This window comes from Mesocricetus auratus, unplaced genomic scaffold, assembly GCF_017639785.1.
Source record: "Mesocricetus auratus isolate SY011 unplaced genomic scaffold, BCM_Maur_2.0 Super-Scaffold_100022, whole genome shotgun sequence".
NCBI lineage: Eukaryota > Metazoa > Chordata > Mammalia > Rodentia > Cricetidae > Mesocricetus > Mesocricetus auratus.
Window position 1 is genome coordinate 2,401,366 of NW_024429203.1, and position 20,972 is coordinate 2,422,337.

The 20,972-nt window shown below is 48.0% G+C and overlaps 2 protein-coding genes across 2 annotated transcripts; both read left to right on the forward strand.

Moving 5' to 3' along the window:
* Positions 1 to 996: 996 nt before the first annotated feature.
* On the forward strand, positions 997 to 2,788 carry Pigy (phosphatidylinositol glycan anchor biosynthesis class Y). The gene is made up of 2 exons (XM_013119361.3): positions 997 to 1,148; positions 2,176 to 2,788. Exon 2 carries the CDS (start codon positions 2,439 to 2,441, stop codon positions 2,652 to 2,654), a length of 216 nt encoding a protein of 71 aa, XP_012974815.1. The 5' UTR covers positions 997 to 1,148; positions 2,176 to 2,438; the 3' UTR covers positions 2,655 to 2,788.
* A 12,145-nt stretch (positions 2,789 to 14,933) lies between these two features.
* On the forward strand, positions 14,934 to 20,250 carry LOC101840195 (zinc finger protein 14). The gene is made up of 3 exons (XM_013119356.3): positions 14,934 to 15,564; positions 15,924 to 15,981; positions 16,740 to 20,250. The coding sequence occupies exons 1-3, from the start codon at positions 15,369 to 15,371 to the stop codon at positions 17,686 to 17,688; spliced, it is 1,203 nt and encodes a 400-aa protein (XP_012974810.3). The 5' UTR covers positions 14,934 to 15,368; the 3' UTR covers positions 17,689 to 20,250.
* Positions 20,251 to 20,972: the final 722 nt, after the last annotated feature.

The window sequence follows — 20,972 nt, forward strand, 5'->3', positions numbered from 1 at the left end:
GGAGGTGCACAGGCACGCAACTGTGTGTAGACCCTAATGTTCTTGGCCCTCTCCTGCCACCTTGTGGTCTAACAAAAACTGCAAGGCCTCTACACCACTATGGACCCCTGGGAAGAAAAACTTTGGGATCTTTTAGTTTGAAGGAAGGTGAAGGGGTGGAGGTTCCTGTGTTGTAGTGCTTAGAATCCAATCTCAGACTCATTCGTCTGTACGCTGGGCCGAGATTACACTCTGTCTCCGTATGCAGGCAGTGGCCGGTAACGTGGACACAAATCCCTCTAACCTCCACCCCACGCCCAGAGCGGGTCTTACTATGTAGTCTGAATGACCTGGAACTTTCTGACTTTGAACTTACAGAAATCCTCCTGCCTCTGCCCTCTGAGTGCTGGAATTGGGGGTGTATGCTACCACGTCTGGATACGTTCTCCCTTTAAACCGCATTTTACACTTTTTGCGTGAGGACACGCGGGAGAGCCAGAGTACATTGTTGGAGTTCAGAAGACAACGTGAGAAAATAGTTTCTCCACCGTGTGGGTGTCCGAGGTTCGAACACAGATATTCCGGCTTGGCAGCAAGCGCCTATACGCGCTGAGCCACCACTCCGGTCCAAACTATTATTTTGACATTCACAAGTTCCTATGTAAAACAAGCTACTGGACGCTTTCCCTTCCGCTTCAGAGGCTCAGTGAGTTGGCAGCTGAGGCCAGTGCCATGCAGGCTTCCAGGTTATCCGCTGGAAGCAGAGAAGCCTTCTGAGTGCGCCACTATCTGATCCGGAAAGACGCCACCGTCTGATTCGGAAAAAGCTCTTCAGCAAATATGCTCCTATCCTGCTTGCAGCAGGAACGGTCGTACAGGACACTCAGCCAGAGCCAGCCGGGAGCCCCAAGAACCCGGTCTATCAAGCTCGTCTCAGAGCCGCTCTCGCTTTACCCGTCACTCAAGACCACGGGGGCGGAGCCTGAGCGGGGAGAGGACGCCGTCCAATGAGCACGCGCGGGTCGGCTCCATCGCGGGACCTGGGCTTCTCGCCCCGCCCCCTGCAGGGCATTTGACTGGGCCGCTGGCCGAGGATGCCCCGCCCCCGTGGAGCGGCGACCGTCACGGCTGGGCGCCGCCGGGACCGGGAGCCGTGTGGGCCGCGGACGGTGAGTGCGGGGTCTGGCGGTCCCGACAGACGGGGGAGTAGCTGTTGGAACCGGCTGGGGCCGGGCTCCGGCCGCCTCGTGCCAGGTAGGCGTCTGTGTCACGGACGCCTCCGGCTGCGCTCGGCTGGCTGCTTCGCTTTCGGCTCGGGCCGGGTTCGGCTTGTCCAGCTTGTGTCCGGCTCGGCTCTGCCCGGCTCCGCTCGGCTCTGTCCGCCCGGCCTCGCTCGCCTCGGCAGCTGGGCCCCGGCACCCCTCCGCGGCCCTGTGGGCCCAGGGCTGGCGCTGCCTTCGGTTTGTGCGGTGACGGGGGCAGCTGGTGATGAGGCTCCGGGTTCCGGTGCCAGTCCCCAGCCGGTCCTCGGTATGGGAAGCATCCACTCAGATGCTGAGGTCCGTCTTCGTGTGAAGTGAATCTGGGTTTGTAGGCCCCATTCCACTTCCCCAGTTCACAAAAACATCCACCTGCCCTTCATTTTACTTTTCAGATTGCTTACTTCCCACGGTAATGGGTGACACTCTGTGTCCTTTTAAAAGATTTGCTTTCACGGGCCGTGGTGGCGCACCCCTTTAATCCCAGCAGAGGCAGGCAGATTTATGTGAGTTCGAGGCCAGCCCGGTCTACAAATCTACACAGAGAAACCCTGTTTTGGAAAAAAACAAAAACAACAACAACAACAACAAAAAGATTTGTTTTCTTTCTCTCTCTTTTTTGGTTTTTCGAGACAGGGTTTCTCTGTATTGTTTTGGAGCCTATCCTAGAACTCACTCTGTAGACCAGGCTGGCCTCGAACTCACAGAGATCCGCCTGCCTCTGCCTCCCGAGTGCTGGGATTAAAGGCGTGCACCACCAACACCGGGCGAAAGATTTGTTTTCTAGTCAGGCATGGTGACTTGGGGACACCGATGGAGGAGTACCACAACCTCGAGGCCAGCCTGCAGGTCCCAGCAATCTCCTGTCTGTAGCCTGCTGAGTACTGGGGATGCGGGCTGATTTTCTGTTCCCTTCCTTTCCCCTCGCGTCACTCAGCTTCTCATACAGTTAAGAATCCTTTACCCTGCCCTGCGGGGGACACGTGGGTTGTCTGCAGTCGCCGCGTGGGAAGGCTGATCAGAGGAGGCTGAGGAGCACGCACCTCCGGCCCCGGGCTGCTGGGGTCCCTTGTGTGTCCTCGGGAGGCATGGCGGCGTGCCTGGATGGATGAGGAGTCAACAGGAGCGGACCAGCACAAGAGCGGAACTCTGAACCCAACCGAGTTTCCTCGACACTGTGTCTCCTAAGAGGGGAGGAGGATGTTCCCGTCTCTGCCCACCCTGACTGTCCTCATCCCGCTGGTCTCACTGGCTGGCCTGTTCTACTCCGCCTCCGTGGAGGAAGGCTTCCCTCAGGGCTGCACCAGCGCCAGCAGCCTGTGTTTCTACAGCCTGCTCCTGCCCGTCACCGTGCCGGTGTACGTGTTCTTCCACCTGTGGACCTGGATGGGGTTGAAGCTCTTCAGACATAATTAGTGCAGCGCCCTTGCACGGGAGCTTCCTGGACCTTGGTTCTGACCTCAAGGGTTTCAGATTCTGATGTCAGGGCTGTAGCAGAATAACATGTGGAATAAAATGTCTTGGGTGAGGAAGAACACCACCAGCCTTTATCCGAAGACTATTTCTTTTCGTTTTAAGCTTTAATTATGTGTCTGGATGTGGGTTTGTGCACATGAGTGTGGGCGCCCAGAGAGGCCACGAGAGTGTTGGGTCTCCTGAAGCTGGAGGTACAGTCACATGTGAGCTGGGAGCTGAATTTGGCTTCTCTGAGGGTAACAAGCTAAGTATGTGCTCTTAACCCCGGGCTTCATGCGTGCTCAGCCAGCACCCTACTAATAACCCAGCCCCTAAAGACTATGTTTTTGCCGGGCGGTGGTGGCGCAAGCCTTTAATCCCAGCACTCGGGAGGCAGAGGCAGGCGGATCTCTGTGAGTTCGAGGCCGGGCTGGACCGATAGCCTCCAAAACAATACAGAGAAACCCTGTCTCGTAAAAACCAAAAAAAAAAAAAAAAAGACTATGTTTTTATTCCATTCATTTAAATATTAGTCATTTGGAAGCTGGGCTTGGTGGCACATACCTTTAATCCCAGCACTTGGGAGGCAGAGACAGGGAGGCAAACGCCGTGAGTTTGAGGCTGCATAGTGAGACTGTCACAAAGATACTTAGGAATTTTGTTTCAGCTTCTAGGGATGATAAAGTCTTAGGGATGACCGAGAGCAGTTGTCGGAAATTCATTAGAGCTAGTGTGATAGGTAAAACTGTCAATATCTGGAAGCTCTTACTCTAGCTCTCAGTTTGTGACTGGCAGAAATGTCAGCAGTTTCTTGCATCAGCTGCTCTTGAAAAGGACCCAGTTCAGTTCCCAGTATTCATGTTGGTGGTTCACAACTGCCTGTAACTCCAGCTCCAGGGGATCCAACTCCCTCCTCTGGACTCTGGGCTCCTGCACACACATGGCATGTATACACATGCACACACACAAATTATTTATTATTTATTTTGGTTGTTTGAGACCGTTTCTCTGTGTACTTTTGGAGCCTATCCTGGCACTCACTTTGTAGACCAGGCTGGCCTCAAACCCAACCACTGGGATTAAAGGCGAGCGCCATCACTGCCCGGCCTCCTCGTTTGTTTTCTGTTTGCTGTGATAAAACACTGACCAAAAGCTTTTTGAGGGAAGAAAGGGTGTATTTGGCTTCCACTTTTGGATCCTAATTCATAGTTGAGGGAAGTGAGGGCAGGAACTGGAGGCAGGAACTGAAACAGACCGTGGAGGGGTGCTGCTCACGGGCTTGCTCCCAGCTCGCAGCCAGCCACCTTTCAGCCCGGTCTTACTCGCCCAGGGATGATACCACCCACAATGCACTGGGCCCTCTTGTATCAGTTAGAAATTAAAATGTGCCATGGGCATACTCACAGGCTGGTCAGAAAAGAGAGAGCAACTCCTTGAGGTTCCCTCTTTGTAGATGACTCCAGTCAAGTTGACAGAATTAACCAGCTCAGATTGAGTACGGCTCTGTCAGAAAACAAGTGCCGTAGGTGGCTCACTGTTGCCCGTAACTCAGTGCCCTCTACCCGCCTCCTCAGACAACAGCACCTGTGCACGTACTCAGGTACTGACACACGTATAATTAAAAATAAATCTTTTTAGGGAATGTCACTTGAGGAGAATCAGAAGTTCCAGCTGCGGGAGGGGCCGTGGAGGTGGGGGCTGCCTGCCCCAAACCTTCCCACGTCTGGGCTTGCCCTTGAGCAGTTTGCCGTAGTCCATCCAGTCTGAAGGTTGGGAGAGGGCAGACAGCCCCACCTCTCGTCAGATTGTGTGGAGGCTGATGGTCTGGGCAGGAAGAGCTGGTGTGTGGTGTCTGGTTGGCCCTCGTCCCCTCTGTCTACCCCTTTTCTTTGAGCTGTCCCCTAGCACAGAGAGCAGTCTTATCCACAGCGCTGTCCTCCCCTCTGGGCAGACTGAAGCCTTTTCTGCAACTGTTTGAAGAACAGTGAGGTACCTCTCTGCCATGGGAGAGGCGAGAATGGTTCACTGTGAAGTGCTGTGGGCCGGTGATGTATGTAAAACACCTGTGTGTGTGTGTGTGTGTGTGTGTGTGTGTGTGTGTGTGTAAACGCGTGTGAGCACGCGCGCATGTTTGTGATCCACAACTTCAGCAAGAAACACTATAGCAAACTAAACATCCTTGGCCCCTTGGGGCTAACATTCTAGAATTTTTTTTAAATCCAATTTGACGTTACCCAGCCAGGTTCTATTTGTTCATTTGAAACAAGTTTTGTAAAGACAAGAGGCGGTCAGATAAGAGATGGGAGATCAAAGTGTTCTTTGGCCTCCCCAGGGTAGCATTTAGAAGTACTTAGGGGGTATAGGAACAAGAGTTGAACGTGGAGTGGGAGGTGAGAAGGCATCTGAGGTCCAACTACACCTCGGAAAAGAGATGCTGGTGTGAGCAGAGGGTGGAGTTTTATGTTTTTGATCCCAAAAGTTTAGTTATCAGGTTCAGTGAGATGGCCCAGGGTGAGTGCTGGCTATGCAGGCCTGGTGACCTGAGCTAGTCCCTGGGGGCCGGGGTGGAAGCAGAGAACTGTCCCCTGGGGGCTGGGGAGATGGCCCAGTTGGAAGGGACACTGGCTGCTCTTCAGCACCTATGTAGCAGTTCCCAGCCATCTTTTTTTTTTTTTTTTTTTTTTTGGTTTTTATGAGACAGGGTTTCTCTGTATTGTTTTGGAGGCTGTTGGTCCAGCCTGGCCTCGAACTCACAGAGATCCGCCTGCCTCTGCCTCCCGAGTGCTGGGATTAAAGGCATGCGCCACCACCGCCGGGCAGTTCCCAGCTGTGGGGAGCCGCCCCCACATTCTCCGTTACAAGGTGGCGCCGACACCCGTTGTCAGTTGGAGTAAACAACCTTGGTGCGCACGTGCCTGCTACTTTTCCATCCCTTACTCTCTGCCTCTCCCGTGGCGTCATATGGGCTGACAAGCAGGAGCCAGTCAGGAGATGACATGTCCGAGGCGGGGACTGCTGAGCTATATAAGGGTTGGGCTTTCCGCTCCCCGGGTCTCCGCTCTGTAAGCTTATGCTCTCCCTCTCAAGACGCATTAAAGCTGTTCTGCAGAAGGATCCTAAGTGTGCCGCATACACTAAGGCATGCATACAGTGCACAGACACACATGCGGGCAAAATACCCATGCCATAGTAATAATAAAAGTATTATTTATTTGAAACATAGTATGTGTAGCCCTGGCTGGCTTGGAACTTGATATATAAACCAGTCTACCCTCAGACTCAGAGATCTACCTGCCTCTTCCTCTGGAAGGCTGGAATTAGAAGCCTGTACCACCATGCTGGGTCTTCTTATTCTTTTAAATAACATTGGTGGGGATCGAATCCAGGGTTTCTTGAATTCTAGGCAAGGGCATTGCCAACTGAGCTGCATCTTCAGTTCGTATTCGACATTTTGCAGGCCCTTAGTAATGAAAAGTTGGTGTTTTCCTTCTTTCTTTCTTTTTTTTGGGGGGGGGCTTTGGAGGCTGTCCTAGAACTAGCTCTTGTAGACCAGGCTGTTCTCGAACTCACAGAGATCCGCCTGTCTCTGCCTTCTGAGTGCTGGGATTAAGGGTATGTGCCACCACCACCTGGCAAGTTGGTGTTTTCTGAAGGGTTATTGGTCGACCTAAAAGCCTCAGGTGAACAAATAGAGAAACTTGAGACATGAAAGTTGATCTGCTAATGACATTTGCAGGTAGTTAGGAGCTGGGGCAACCCTTTCCTGGTAAGGTAACATACAGCCTAGAGACTGCAAGGAAACAGATCTGCAGATGGGATGTCCACCCTAAACTTCCCTTTGATTCTCTATGAAGCCCCAAGCCCCCGACCGCTGCCCTTCATTATTCTGATTAAAGGACAGTCCACTTCCGTGGAGGTCTGTCTTTATTTTCACCATCAATCCCGATCTAAAATTCTCAGCTAGTTTGAGATGGACAGAGCAGCTTCCTGGTTCCTGATAGATAACACAGGCCCTCTATGGATCCCATCACAACCTTTCTGTCAGGTGTCATATACCACAGAGCTAATAGGACCACACTCCTTTAGTGATCTGGGAACGCGCCCAGGGCCTGCCAGGTGACCTGGTAGCCCACGAATGAAATTCTAGTACTCAGGAGTTGGAGGCCAGCGCTAGGCTATAAAGATCCTGTCCTCTTACAAAAAAGGAGAGGCAAAAGGGCAGGGAACTGGGTGTAGCCCCATTGGTCAAGTGCTTGGCTGCCATGCACAAGGCTCTAGGTAACATCTCCAATACAGCATAAACCCAGCCAGGCATGAAATTACCTATAATCCCAGCCCTCAAGAGGCAGAAGGATCGGGAGTTCATGTTCATTCTTGGCTACTCAAGTTCATCGAGGCCAGCCTGGGCTATATGAGACCCGGTCTCAATCAAAAAAAGAAAAAAAGCTAGAGAGTTTACTTATGTTTCTCCTTAGCTGCCACAATCAGTTTGCGATGTAGGACCTAGAGGATGAGACAAGAAGTTATCCCTTTCCCCGCTGCCCTGGGTGAAGGGGCAGGACTGCAGTGACTGTCCAATGAGACGCGCCGCTGGAAGGGGCGGTGCGCCGCCTCGCAAAGCCTCCAAAGAGACGAGGCTCTTATTCGGGTGCATCTGTCCCTGTAGTTACCAGCTCCGGCCCTCTTCCTCCCTCGGTTCCCTGCTGTGCCCAGAAGAGAACCCGGAACCTGGTGGCGGGCGTCACTAGGACCTTCTGGGCAACGGGATGGTGAGTGAGTGCAGCCGGAGATGGAAACTGCTGCATGACGCACCCTTGCGTCACTCGGGAGTCTGCGCGGAGTTTGCTGCAGCTCCCCCCACCTCCCCCGGCTTCGGTTTGGCTCAGTTTGTCCAGGCTCCCGCTTGGTCCTGCTTTGGCCGCGCTTCGCCACGACTCGGCCTTGGGGTGGGCGGGGCAGCAGCAGGATCCCGGCTGTGCTGAGTGCGGGAGGAGCTGCCGTTTGTCCCCAGTCCATCCCTGCTCCCTAAGTGAGGGGCAGTTTCCCGTGTTGTGCAGTTTACTGGAGGTCTCAAATTAGAGACCCTGTTCCAGCTTAGCTTTTCAAATTCTGCTGCCAACTAAGACCTTCGTTTCCGGTTCCTCTTTTCACATCTCCTGGAAGAGCTCTCCCTCTCCTGTCCTTTTACTTTCTCATTTTCTCCCCTCCTACCCCCACTTACTCGTTCTCACTTTCTCAATAGGATTTCTAGTCCCATCTGGCTTGGGTTTAAGTGGTGCTGGGGATAGAACCCGGGGCTTCCTGCATGCTGGTCAGCTGTCTTCCGATGCTGAGTTTAACTCCTCATCCTCTCAAATCCCAAGTATTGCAATGACAGACCTGTGCTATCACAGCCGGTGACCTTTCTACATTTTAAACACACACTCTAATGACAACTTCTCTTTAGGTCAAAGGTTGGTTTGGTTGGTTTACTGATGTTTGCAGAGCTGAGGATCGAGCCCAGGGCTTTGAGCTTTATCATTGAACTGCATCTCTAGTCTTTTATTTTTTAGCAGCATGTATGTATTGTCTATGGTTTTAGTACGCAATTCAGGATGGTCTCAAACTAGTAATCTTCCTGTCTCAGCTTCCCGAGTGCTGGGATTACAGGTATAGGATGTCAGGCTTGGATGAATGGCTGTTACAAAGCCTAAAGTTTTGCCTTATCGGCTGCCTGTGTGACAGGAAGCTCTTTGAAACTGTGTTCTCTAAGATGTATGTCTAAGATGTGTGGGACAACACAGGTGATCCATTTATACCATCATGACTCTTGTGACAGGTGCCATCTACAGCAGAGATAATAGGACCGCACTCCTTAGGGATCTGGAAACAAGCCCAGTGTCTTTCCTGGGCACAGATACTATAAAGTTCTTTTTTGCCAACTCTTTTCTGGGTCATTTTCCCTCTAGGTACAACCCCTAATGAGTATTGCCTTTCCCTGTGGGGAGTCACCTTTAAGGGATTTACCCATTTATTTGAGTCTCAGTTTCTCAGTAAAAGCAAGTATTTAGTCAATAGATATTGAAAGACAAATACGGTCTTTCTCTACAATCAGGAAAAGTGTGCATTTCATTAAAAAGTGAATCAGATGGGTGGAGAGATGCTCAGTGACAAAAGCACTGGGCATTCTTACAGAGGACCCAGGTTCCATGTCCAGCATCCACAGGATTGCTCTCAACCGTCTGTAAATCCAGTTCTTGGGGGTCTGTCTCCTTCAGACACACTTGCAGACAAAACACCTATACACAACTGAATGAATGAGTGAATTAATGAATAAATACTGACACTTGGTGGTCCTCCACCCCAGCCTCCTCGAGTGCCTGAGGACCTGGCATGGAATGCCCCATGAGTTCTTCCTGGGAAGTCTGGCCTGTGGGTGTGCCAGCCTACTGCTGTTCACACCCACCTTGCAGAACCCTGAAAAATGGAGATATTTATGTTAATAAGATTGACTCCTCAGTAGGACTATGAGCAAAACAAAAGTTTGTGGCTTATTTATGTGTATTTACTTATTTTAAAATTATTTACATACGGGCTGGAGAGATGGCTCAGAGGTTAAGAGCACTACCTGCTCTTCCAGAGGACCTGAGTTCAATTCCCAGCAACCACATGGTGGCTCACAACCATCAGTAATGAGATCTGGTGCCCTCTTCTGGTATCTAAGCATAGAACACTATATGCATGCATAATAAAAATAAAAAACTAAAAAAATTAATTATTTACTTAATGCAGGGCTTTGGTAAACATAGGTTGTAATGGGAGACTTTTTTCCATCTATCTAGGTCCCAAAGGACCAGTTTCTCTCCACCCACCAGGTCCTTGCAGCCGCTATGGCATAACCATTCAGAGACTTAATATAATACATATTTATAATTGTTTGGCCATTGACTTAAACTCCTTACTGGCTGGTTCTCTTAACTGTTAATCCATTTCTATTACTCTGTGTATTACTACGTGGCCATGGCTTACCTAGGTGATGCCCTGTTGTCCTGCCTCCCTATTGGCTGCCTGGCATCTGTCTCTGTCCTCCTCCCCGCCTCTTTGTTCAGAATTCCCACCAAGCTAAATTCTGCCTGTCCATTGGCCAAAAAGCTTTATTCATCAACCAATAAGACAACACCTAGTCATAGCATACAGAGGACACCCTCCCCCCATCAATAGGTTTATGAATTTAGGTTTTTTTGTTGGTTTGTTTTGGTAGGGAGGATGACAACAGGTTTTCAAGTAACCTAGGCTGGCCTCAAACTCTTATAACCAGGGATGACTTTGAACTTTATTTTCTTGTTTATTATTTTTTTTCCTGGGTGGTGTTGGCACATGCCTTTAATTCCAACACGAAGGAGGCAGAGGCAGGCGGCTCTTTGAGTTTCAGGCCAGTTTGTTTTGCAGAGCAAGTTCCAGGACAGCCAGGGCTACACAGAAAAACCTTGTCTTGAAAAACCAAAAACCAAAGCAAAATAAAACAAAACCAAAAAAAATTGTAAGATTATTTCTATTTTATGTGTATGTGCTTTTGCTGCCTGGATGTCTGTACCACTTTATGTCTGGTTCCTAAAAAGATCAGAAGGCGGCACTGGGGTTCCCCTGGAAACGGAGTTAGGGAGAGTTGTGAGCCATCATGAGGCACAGAACCTGGGTCCTTTGAAAGAGTAAGAAGTGCTCTTAACAGATGAACCATCTCTTCAGTCCCAGTCTTGAACTTTTGATCCTCCTGTCTCTACTTCCAAAACGGGGACTTTTTCGTTATGTGCCACCATTCCTAGTTCATGGGGTGCTGGAGGTCAGACCCCACAGTCCAGTGAGACCTCAGCCCTCAGGCTCACATTCTCTATCCACAGATGCAGTGCACAGGAAAGCCTGTGAAGGCCGTGGTTTCTGTGCCCTGGCAAATGTTGGCACAGTGGGATTTCATTCTGGGTAAAGGAGGAAGTTGCAAAGATAACACACCCAAGAGGTCAGCATGCGGAATCCTGTAGTCCACCTGAGCCTCTTTCAGAAGATGCTGGAAACACTGCATTGCCACACCGGGGGAGGCAGGAACTGTTAATGTTGTAGAAACCCTGCATCAGACAGAAGTGGGGGGGGGAGGCAGGAGCTGTGCTAATGTTATAGAAACTGCATCAGATAGAACAGGGGAGGCAGGAGCTGTGCTAATGTAGTAGAAACTGTATCATACAGACAGGAAGGCAGGAGCTGTTAATGTTGTGGTAACTGCATCAGACAGACAGTGTTGGGCGGGCAGGAACTGCGTTAATGTTGTGGAAACTGCATCATACAGACAGGGGAGGCAGAAGCTGTGCTAATGTAGTAGAAACTGTATCATACAGACAGGAAGGCAGGAGCTGTTAATGTTGTAGAAACTGTATCATACAGACAGTGTTGGGGGGCAGGAACTGTGTTAATGTTGTAGAAACTGCATCATACGGGGGGGCTGTGTTAATGATTCATAAAAGTTGGTAGGGGAAACCCCTCATCTCACACTTCTTGGAGCCAGACCACAGGGGAGGCATGACACACCTGCAGACCCCTCTGCATCTCGTCCTGTAACTATTCCTGTATTTCTGTACTGTTTACTGTAAAGAGGCATAAGAACCTGGAAACTCCAGGGCCTGCCCTCCAGATTCACATGCAGCAATTCAAACCACTGAACTGTACAATGCTCTATTTTCTGTGCTTTTTTAAAAAGCAGTTTATTACTCTGTAATTGTCCTAGTCAGTGTTCTATTGCTGTGAAGAGACACAATGACTACGGCGATTCTTATAGAGATCATTTACTTGGGGCTTGCTTACAGCTTCAGAGGATTAGTCCATTATCACCATGATAGGAAGCATGTGTTGGTGAAGTAGCTGAGAGCTATATCATAATCTGCTGTCTGGGAGAGAGACAGTGGACCTTGGGCCTAGTGTGGGCTTTGAAACCTCAAAGCCCACATTGACATACTTCCTTCAAGGCTACACTTTCTTTTTCTTTTCTTTTTGCTTTTTTGAGACAGGGTTTCTCTGTTGCTTTGGAGGCTGTCCTGGAACTCGCTCTGTAGACCAGGCTGGCCTCGAACTCACAGAGATCTGCCTGCCTCTGCCTCCCGAGTGCTGGGATTAAAGGCGTGCGCCACCACCGCCCAGTGCCCCTGTAAAATTAAAGTAAAAATCAGTTTCACACACCTCCAATATACAAAGGTGTGGAATATACGTACTATTCCAAAAGGGGGGAAAGGAGGAATAGTGAGGAAATACTGGACCAAAGCAAGACTTAAACCAGGAGGCCCACTCCAAACTCTGCATCTCCATGTCTGATCTTTAGCTACTTTCAGCTTGTTGGCTGCACCACACTTGTCTCTCCTGGACTGGTTCCACACCCAGTCTGCAGCTCTCCTTGCAGGTATCCCACAGCTCTCACCTCTCCAACATCTTGGGATCTCCAGCACAATCCAGGCTTCACACCGTGGCCTCTCTGAGCCTCTATGCAGGGACACTCCTGACACATGAATGGCTTCAGTGACCTTCTTAGCCATGGAGGGAGATTGCTCAATACCTTTCTTATATTGTTGACATGAAAGCCAGACCACTTTGCCGAAACTGCCAAATTCTGCTGCTTGATGGGTTGGGTTGGAACTTGGTTCCCTGGTTCAATTGCATCTGCACCTGCTTTCTGGAATACATGGTTTCCTTCACTGCTTAGGTTTTTCTTTAATTTCTTTTCACAAGTTGGTAGCTTAGTGGGTCTTGCCCTGAGGTCACCACTCCTTTTATTCCATTTAACATCAGGGTTTTATTTGAACTTTTTATCTCATTGAGCACTAGACACAGCTCCATTACACTTCCTGGTGCTCCTTTCTTCTTCAAACTGTACATTTTGTATTTTTCCTTGCTTAGTTTGCCCCTTTTCATTATGCATTTATATAAAAGTGACAACTAGTACCATTCAACAGTCAATACTAGGCTATTTTGAACTCTCTTCTGCCAGTGCCATTAATCTAAAACTCTTCAATTTAGCCTTAGGCAGATTTTTCTTTTTTTGGACAAGGACAAAAAGCAGCTACATTCTTCACCAAAATACCACAAGAATGATCTCTAGACCACTTATTAATACTTTTTTCCTCTGAAACCTCTAGAGCTGGGCTCTCATAATCTACATTGCTCTCAGCATCTCTTACTGGTATGGCCCATTATAACTCACTGAAAGTGTTCAACTGTTTTTCTAGTCCAGAGTTCCAAAGGTCTTTCAACAAACAGCATGGTTATGCCTATCACAGAAATACCCCAGTCTCTGGTACCAACTTCTCTGTCTTAGTCAGTGTTCTGTTGCTGTGAAGAGACACAGTGACCAAGGCAGTTCTTATAAAAGAAAACATTTAATTGGGGCTTGCTTGCAGTTTCAGAGATGTAGTCCATAATTATCATTATGGGGAGCATGGCAGCATGCATTGGACTGGAGCAGAAGCTGAGAGTGACATTCTGATCTGATGGCTCTGAGATACTGGGCTGGGTATGGGCTTTTTGAAACCTCAAAGCCCAGTGACTCTCTGCTTCCAACAAGGCCACACCTTCTATTCCTTTTCAAATGGTGCTACTTCCTGATGACTAAGCATTCAAGTATACGAGTCTATGGGAGCTTTTTATTTTAATTTTATGTGTATATTTGTCAGTGTGAGGGTATTGGATCCCTTAGATCTGGAGTTACAGTTGTGAGCTGCCATGTGAGTGCTGGGAATTGAATGTAGGTCTTGTGGAAGAGCAGCCAGTGTTCTTAACCTTTAATCCAGCACTCAGGCAGAGGCAGGCAGATCTCTGAGTTCAAGACCAGCCTGGTGTACAAGAGCTAGTTCCAGGCCAGGCTCCAAAGCCACAGAGAAACCCTGTCTCGAAAAACAAAACAAAGCATTGAGAGAACACAGCTGTGAATCTCTTTCTCAGCATGAGCCAAGCCCAGTGTCTGCTGTGCTGGAAGCAGCTGTGAGTCTCTTTCTCAGCATGAGCCAAGCCCAGTGTCTGCTGTGCTGGAAGCAGCTGTGAGTCTCTTTCTCAGCATGAGCCAAGCCCAGTGTCTGCTGTGCTGGAAGCAGCTCTTGTGGTGCTTTGTCTTAACACGTGTCTCCTGCTGAAGTGCGGTGGATGGAGTGGAGGCTGCTCTAAGGCTCAGCGCTGTGAAGATTTTTGTAGGGTCAGAGCGCTCATGCTTCTCCCTTCTATCTTCTCCCTGTCTTCCTGCTGATTTCCTTGCACAATTGCATGCTTTTTATTTTTATTTTACGTGTGTGACTATTTTGCCAGCATGTATATCTGAGCATCATGCTTTGCTCTTACAGGCCAGAAAGGGCACCAGAACTCCTGGAACTGGAGTCACAAGCAGTCGTGAGTCACCATGTGGGTGCTGGGAACTGAACCTGGGTCCTCTGGAAGAGCAGCCAGTGCTTTTAACTGCTGAGTCATCTCTCTAGCCCACCTTGTACAATTTTAAAGAAGGGCAGAGAGAAAAAGAAAAATTATGCTTGTGATAAATCCATCAATAAGTCAGACATGGTGGCCCCAGCTGCAGTCCCAGCATTTGAGAGGATAGGTAGGGAGATCCTGAGTTGGAGGTTGGCCTGGGGTAATATAGCTGGATACTGACTAAGGCCAACAAACCAGCTGGGGAGACAGATGGCTTAGTGGGTGAGATGATTGCTGTGGAAGCATGAAGCCCTGAGTTCGGATCCCTGGCATCCACGTAAAGTCTAGTCCGGCTGTATGCCTGTGATCCCAGTGCGGGGGATGGGGGGAGTAGGGGGATAGGGGGAGTGAGGGGGTGGAGACATGGCCTGGGGCTTATTGGCCAGTCAGCCAGCCTAGCTGGGAAATGGTAAGGTTCAGTGAGAAGCCTTGAACTCAGTCATCCAGGGATAGCGTCGGTGCTCACAGTAGGCAGGAAGTACACGATTACAAATGTAAGCAATGTGACAGCCTTCAGTAGTTGTCTTGGTACAGAGTGCAGTACAGCATAGCACCCGACACCCTCCACATGTGCACGAGGAGCACACACAGCATGAATAAAACCAAACAAGCCAGCCGGGCGTTGGTGGCGCACACCTTTAATCCCAGCACTCGGGAGGCACAGGCAGGCGGATCTCTGTGAGTTCGAGGCCAGCCTGGTCTACAGAGTGAGTTCCAGGACAGCCTCCAAAGCCACAGAGAAACCCTGTCTCGAAAAACCAAAACAAAAAAAAAACCAAAAACCAAAAAACAACAACAACAACAACAAAAAAACCAAACAAGCCAACAGGTAAAATGCACAGAATAGCTCCATGTGTTTTGGTGCCAATAATTTATAAGAAGGTGAATGGGGACTAAAGTGAGAATTCTGGTAACCATATTCATTTATCATAAACTAAAAGTGTAGAGACCATAGTTTTGTATGTAAATGTATTTTTAAAGGAAGGTTTATTTTTATTTATGTGTATATGACTATGTTAGAATGTGCTATGTGTGCTGCCTCTCCCCTCAGCAAGAAAGAGGGTGTTAAATATCTGGGAGCTGGTGTTGTGAGCAGCTCAGTGTGGGAGCTGGGAACTGGACTCAGGTCCTCTGAAGAGCAGCCAGTGCCCCTTAACTGTTGAGCCATCTGCCATCTCTGTGCCCCCTTATGTAAGTGTCTTACGAATGAGAACAGGTTCTTTGTGCTACATGTATATCTCTCTCCCCCTTGTAAACATACTTGGGGTGTTTCAGGACTTTGTGACCTTCGAGGATGTGATTGTGAATTTCACCCAGGATGAGTGGGCTCTGCTGGATTCTTCCCAGAAGAACCTTTACAGAGAGGTTGTCGGGGAAATCTTTATGAACTTGGCTTCGATGGGTAAGGATGACAGCTTCTTACTTTCTCAATTAGACAGCATGCTTTGCCCATCGGTGTTGGCCTGTGAGTGGAAATGTGGAAAGGAGTGCTCTGGTAAATAGACACAGCGTCAGCAGGGCGTTGGTGGTGCACGCCTTTAGTCCCAGCCCTTGGGAGGCAGAGGCAGAGGCAGGTGGATCTCTGTGAGTTTGAGGCCAGCCTGGTCTACAAAAATGAGTTCCAGGACAGCTAGGGCTGTTACACAGAGAAACCCTGTCTTGAAAAACCAAAACCAAACAAAAAGCTATAGCATCATTGCACCAGTTCCTAGAGTATAATACATTCTCTCTAATAATTCAGTTTTCTCCCCTCTGTTATAGGAGAAAGATGGGACCAGAATATTGAAGACTGGTACAGAAATCAGGGGAGAATCTTAAGGTAACTCTCACTGAAAGCAGAAAGGAATGTCCCACAAAATAAGTAGGAGCTGGGTTGATAGTTCAGGTGGTAAAATGCCTTCTATGCAAGTGTGAGGACCTGCATTTGATCCCTAGAATCTATGTAAAAGCCAGGTGGGTGTGGGGACATGTGCTTGCAATCCCAGCTCTGGGGTGTGTAGAGGTAGGTGGACCTCTGGGGCTTACTGGCCAGCCAGCCTAATCACACTGGCTAGTTAATTGTGAAAGTGGAAGAGCCTGTCTCAGAAAATAAGGTAACAAAGAAGACACCTGAGGTTGACCTCTGGCCCTCACGTGTACACGTGGGTACACATATACACAGACATGGAATTGTAGTTAGTTATGAAGTTTTAAAACAATAAGCCCTCCCATCTGCATGTTTATTTATCTTTACATTTTGGGAGTGAGAGAGTGTGTGTGTGTGTGTGTTCACATGCACGTGCGCACATGCCTACAAGGGCCAGAGGTATTGGAATGCTTGGAAGCTGGAGTTAAGTTCCAGGTGTCCAATGTCCTCTTCTGGCACAACCTGGTATTCAGACATGTAGTCAAATAGGTAAGACACCTGTAGACACAAAATCTAATAAAAACAAAAGCATTAAAAATTAACAGTACACACTCTTAATTTCTGAGATATCCCTTTATCTCCCTAGTGAAAATATGGACTTGAAGCATATCCAGTAAGATGAAATTGTGAGTAAAGCATTTGTAATGTGTTCTGATTTTTTTTCTCAACAGCAACCATATTATAGAGAGATTTGGTAACAGCAAACAAGGTAGCCATTGTGGAGAAACTTTCAGTCAAACTCTTGACCATGATCTGAAAAAGAAAAGTTCTGCTGGAGAGAAACTCTGTGAATGCGGTATGTGTGGAATAGTCTTCACACCTCACTCACTCAGGAGTACCATCCATGCTCATACTGGACAGGAAGCGCCTGATTACAAACGTGAGCGGTGCAAGACAGCCTTCAGCAATTACTCTTTCCAAATCAACGACCGGTCTCACGCTGAAGACAAAGCTTATGAATGTCAGGAACATGAGGAAGCCTTGCTTTCTTTTTCCAGCCTTGGTGAATTCATTATAACCCATGCTGAAGGTGGGCCCCATAAATGTAAGGTGTGTGGAAAAGGTTTGCACTATCCCAGCTCACTTAGAATCCACGAACGAATTCACACAGGAGAGAAGCCTTATCAGTGCGAACAGTGTGGAAAAGCCTTCAGTTGCTGGGGCTCAGTTAGAAGACATCAGAGGACTCATACTGGCGAGAAACCCTACACTTGTAAGGAGTGTGGGAAACCCTTCAGCTCTCTTTCAGGCCTTAAAGGACATATGCTAAGGCATACTGGAGGTAGCCCCTATCAATGTAAGGAGTGTGGAAAAGTCTTCAATTCGCCTAGTTCACTTGGTAAACACGAAAGAACTCACACGGGAGAGAGACCTTTTCTGTGTAAATACTGTGGGAAGGCCTTCATTTGTTCAACTTCAGTTAGAAAACATGAAAGAACTCACACTGGTGAAAAACCCTATGAATGTAAGCGGTGCGGGAAGACCTTCATTTCTAACTCAGGCCTTCAAGGGCACATGATCAGGCACACTGGCATTGGGCCTTACAAATGTAAATTCTGTGGGAAGGCCTTTGGCTCTCCCAGTGCGGTTCTAAGGCATGAAAATGCACATGTTGTATAGGATTCTTGTGACTAGAACTGGGACAACCTTCACTTTTGGTCATTTGAGGACACATCAAGTATCTGAGGAAATCTTTTACCATCCTAGTTCAGGTAGAGAAAAGAATTACTGGAGGGAGACCCTGTTTGGAGACTGGGAAAGCCATAAACTCAGATTTTATCTAGAATGCATGAAGAGACTGAAGGAAAAAGCTTATAGAAACCGTGTGTGTGTGTGTGTGTGTGTGTGTGTGTGTGTGTGTGTGTGTGTAACAGCATATTTTGTTGGGTTAGGCAAGAAGATACATTGAAGATGGGTTCTTAAGTTAGGCATGACGGCACAGGCCTCTTTTATTCCCAGTACTGGGAGGTGGAAGCAGGAGGATCAGGAGCTCATGGTCATCCTCCTATGTAGCAAATCTGAGATCAGTGTGGGTTACATGACACACAGATGAATCTCTGTGAGTTCAAGGCCAGCCTGGCCTATATAGTGAGTTCCGGGACAGCCAGGTCTATATAGTGAAATTCTGTCTCAAATAAAGGGGTTGGGAGATGCTCAGTAGTTAAGAATGTTTGCTGTCCTTCCAGAGAGCCTAAGTTCTGTGGTCAGCACCCATATTGGAAATCTTACAGCTGTGTGTGTAAGTTCAGCTACAGGGGATTTGAAGCTCTCCTCTGGCCTCTGCATGCTCTGCACTCAATATACATACACATCATTTAAAAAAGATGGATGATTTCTCAAGTTAGCACCCAGGGGACAGATTACAGTCTATGGAGAAGTCTTTGGGGTGGCATGTAAAGGCCTGTGGGAATGAACCTTTTGTTTTAATTTTATTGTGGGGGCATGAGTGGAGGCCAGAAGATAACTCCGTGGCATTAGTCCTTTCCTTCCACCTTTACACAGTTCCGGGGGGGATCTCAGATTATCAAGATTAGCAGCAGGCAGAGCCTTCACCTGCCGAGCCATCTTGTTAGCCTAGCCGTCTCTCTCTCTTTGGGATTACATCTTGCCATTAGGATGTCCTGGAACTCAACAATCCTCCTATCTCAGCCTTGAAGTGTTTTGGGAGTAACATTTGGAAACAAATTTTCATTTATTAAAGTGTGGGCATGTGCAGCATTAGGCAGGCAGAGGCAGGCGGATCTCTGTGAGTTCGAGGCCAGGCTGGACCGATAGCCTCCGAAACAGAGAAACCCTGTCTCGTAAAAACCAAAAAAAAAAAAAAAAAAAGTGTGGGCATGTGGGGGAGAAGCATGTGCTTGTGGAGATCACAGATCAACTTTTTTTTTTGGGTTTTTTTTTTTGGTTGTTACGAGGCAGGGTTTCTCTGTATTGTTTTGGAGGCTATCGGTCCAGCACAGATCAACTTTATGGAGTCCATTCTCCCCTTTCTTTACACGGGTTTTGGGGATCAAACTCAGGTTAGCACACTTGCCCAGCAAGTGCCTTTATCTGTGGAGCTGTCTTGTCAGCCCTAATTGGTTGCATTTTTGGTATTTCCAGACAGGGTTTCTCTGTGTAACAGTCCTGGCTGTCATAGAACTTGTTTTGTAGACCAGGCTAGCCTCAAACTCACTGAGATCTGCCTGCCTCTGCCTCCCTGGTGCTGGGATTAAAAGCGTTTGCCACCACTACCTGGTTAATTGGTTGTTTTTTAGCGCATGCGAGTGTGTGTGTGTATTTGTGCCAGTGCGAGTGTGGAGATCAAAGAAAAACCTCCAGGTGTTGGCCTGTCCCAAACTGAGTCAGGATCTCTTGTTTGCATTTACTATTCTAGCTGGCCCAGGAGCAATTAAATCACTTGTAATTTAAAAAAAGCAGCGTGAGAGAAAAAAGACACCATACATAGAACTCACGTGGAGGGTTTTTTTTTTAAGTTAGGTGAAAGGGAATGAGAAAAGGGAGTTAGGGAGAGGGAAAACTGGTCTCTGGGGACAGGAGCAGTAGAAGAGAAGGGGGGGGGCACAATGACAGAGACAGGCAGAGAAGCAGAGAGAGGGGAGTGAGAAAGAGTGTGTGTGTGTGTGTGTGTGTGTGTGTGTGTGTGTGTAAGACAGAGAACAGCACACAGGGAAAGAGAGACGGGAAGTGGCAAGGCCCACCTTTTAAAAGGGAACACAGTGAATGTGCACAGGAGGTGCTCTCAGTGGCTGCAGCTGAGGGCGTATCCTGTCAGAACCCCAAGGACAGTCAGTACAGATGCTTGAATACTAACATCACTACTGTGGTGGTTTGAATGAGAATGACCCCACAGACTCATATATTCGAATATTTGGTCTCTAACTGGTGGAACTGTTTGGGGAGGATTAGGAGGTGTGACCTTGTTGGGGGAGGTGTGTCACTAGGGATGGGCTTTGAGGGAAAGACTCAATCTATTCTGACTCTCTCTGCTTCCAACCTTCAAATCAGGATGGACTTGCCGGTATGCTTTTGCTCCACCCCCATAGATTCATCACCCTCCGAAGCTGCAAACCCCAGATTAAATGCTTTTCTTTTATAAATTGTCTTGGTCACGGTGCTTTATCACTGTAAATGGAAAGTAACTAAGAAAACAGAAAATGAAAAAGTAAATGACTTAACTGAGATTGGCTTAATGTAGATTGATTGCTATCATTCTGGTATTTCATAGTTTGTTCTTTTGGTTTTTTGAGACAGGGTTTCTCTGTGTAGCCCTGACTGTCCTGGAACTTATTTTGTAGACCAGGCTGGCCTCAAACTCATGAGATCCACCTGCCTCTGCCTCTTGAGTGCTGGGATTAAAGGTGTCTGCCACTGCTGCCCAGATTTTTTTTAAAGTATTTATTTTTAGTGCATTGAATTTTTGCCATGGGTATCAGGTCCCCTGGAACTGCAGTTACAGACAGTTGTGAGTGTGCTGGGAAATGTGGGTGCTGGGAATTGAACCCAGGTCCTCTGAAAGAGCAGTCAGTGTTCTTACCTGCCGAATCATCTTTTCAGTCCCCATATTTTATTCTTAATAACCATAGTGACCCTCTGCACCCTCTTAAAGAAAAAAGCTTTAGAAACATAAGAAAAAGAAAAATATAAGAGATGGGTTGATAAAAGGCAAACCTTAGAAGAAAAATTAGAAAGACTTATAAATAAAAATGAGAAAGATACTAAAAGACAGGGATTAAGACAAGGGCCTACCATGTCTCTGTATAATGAAATAAAAGGTCAGTAGTTTATCCAGTTACTCTACAAAAATACCAGAAGATGATAGGTGCCCTAAGATTGTGAAGAATTTTGATGGCATCCCATAGCCATGCTAGATTTTAAAAACATCTAAAGAATGGGGCTGGAGC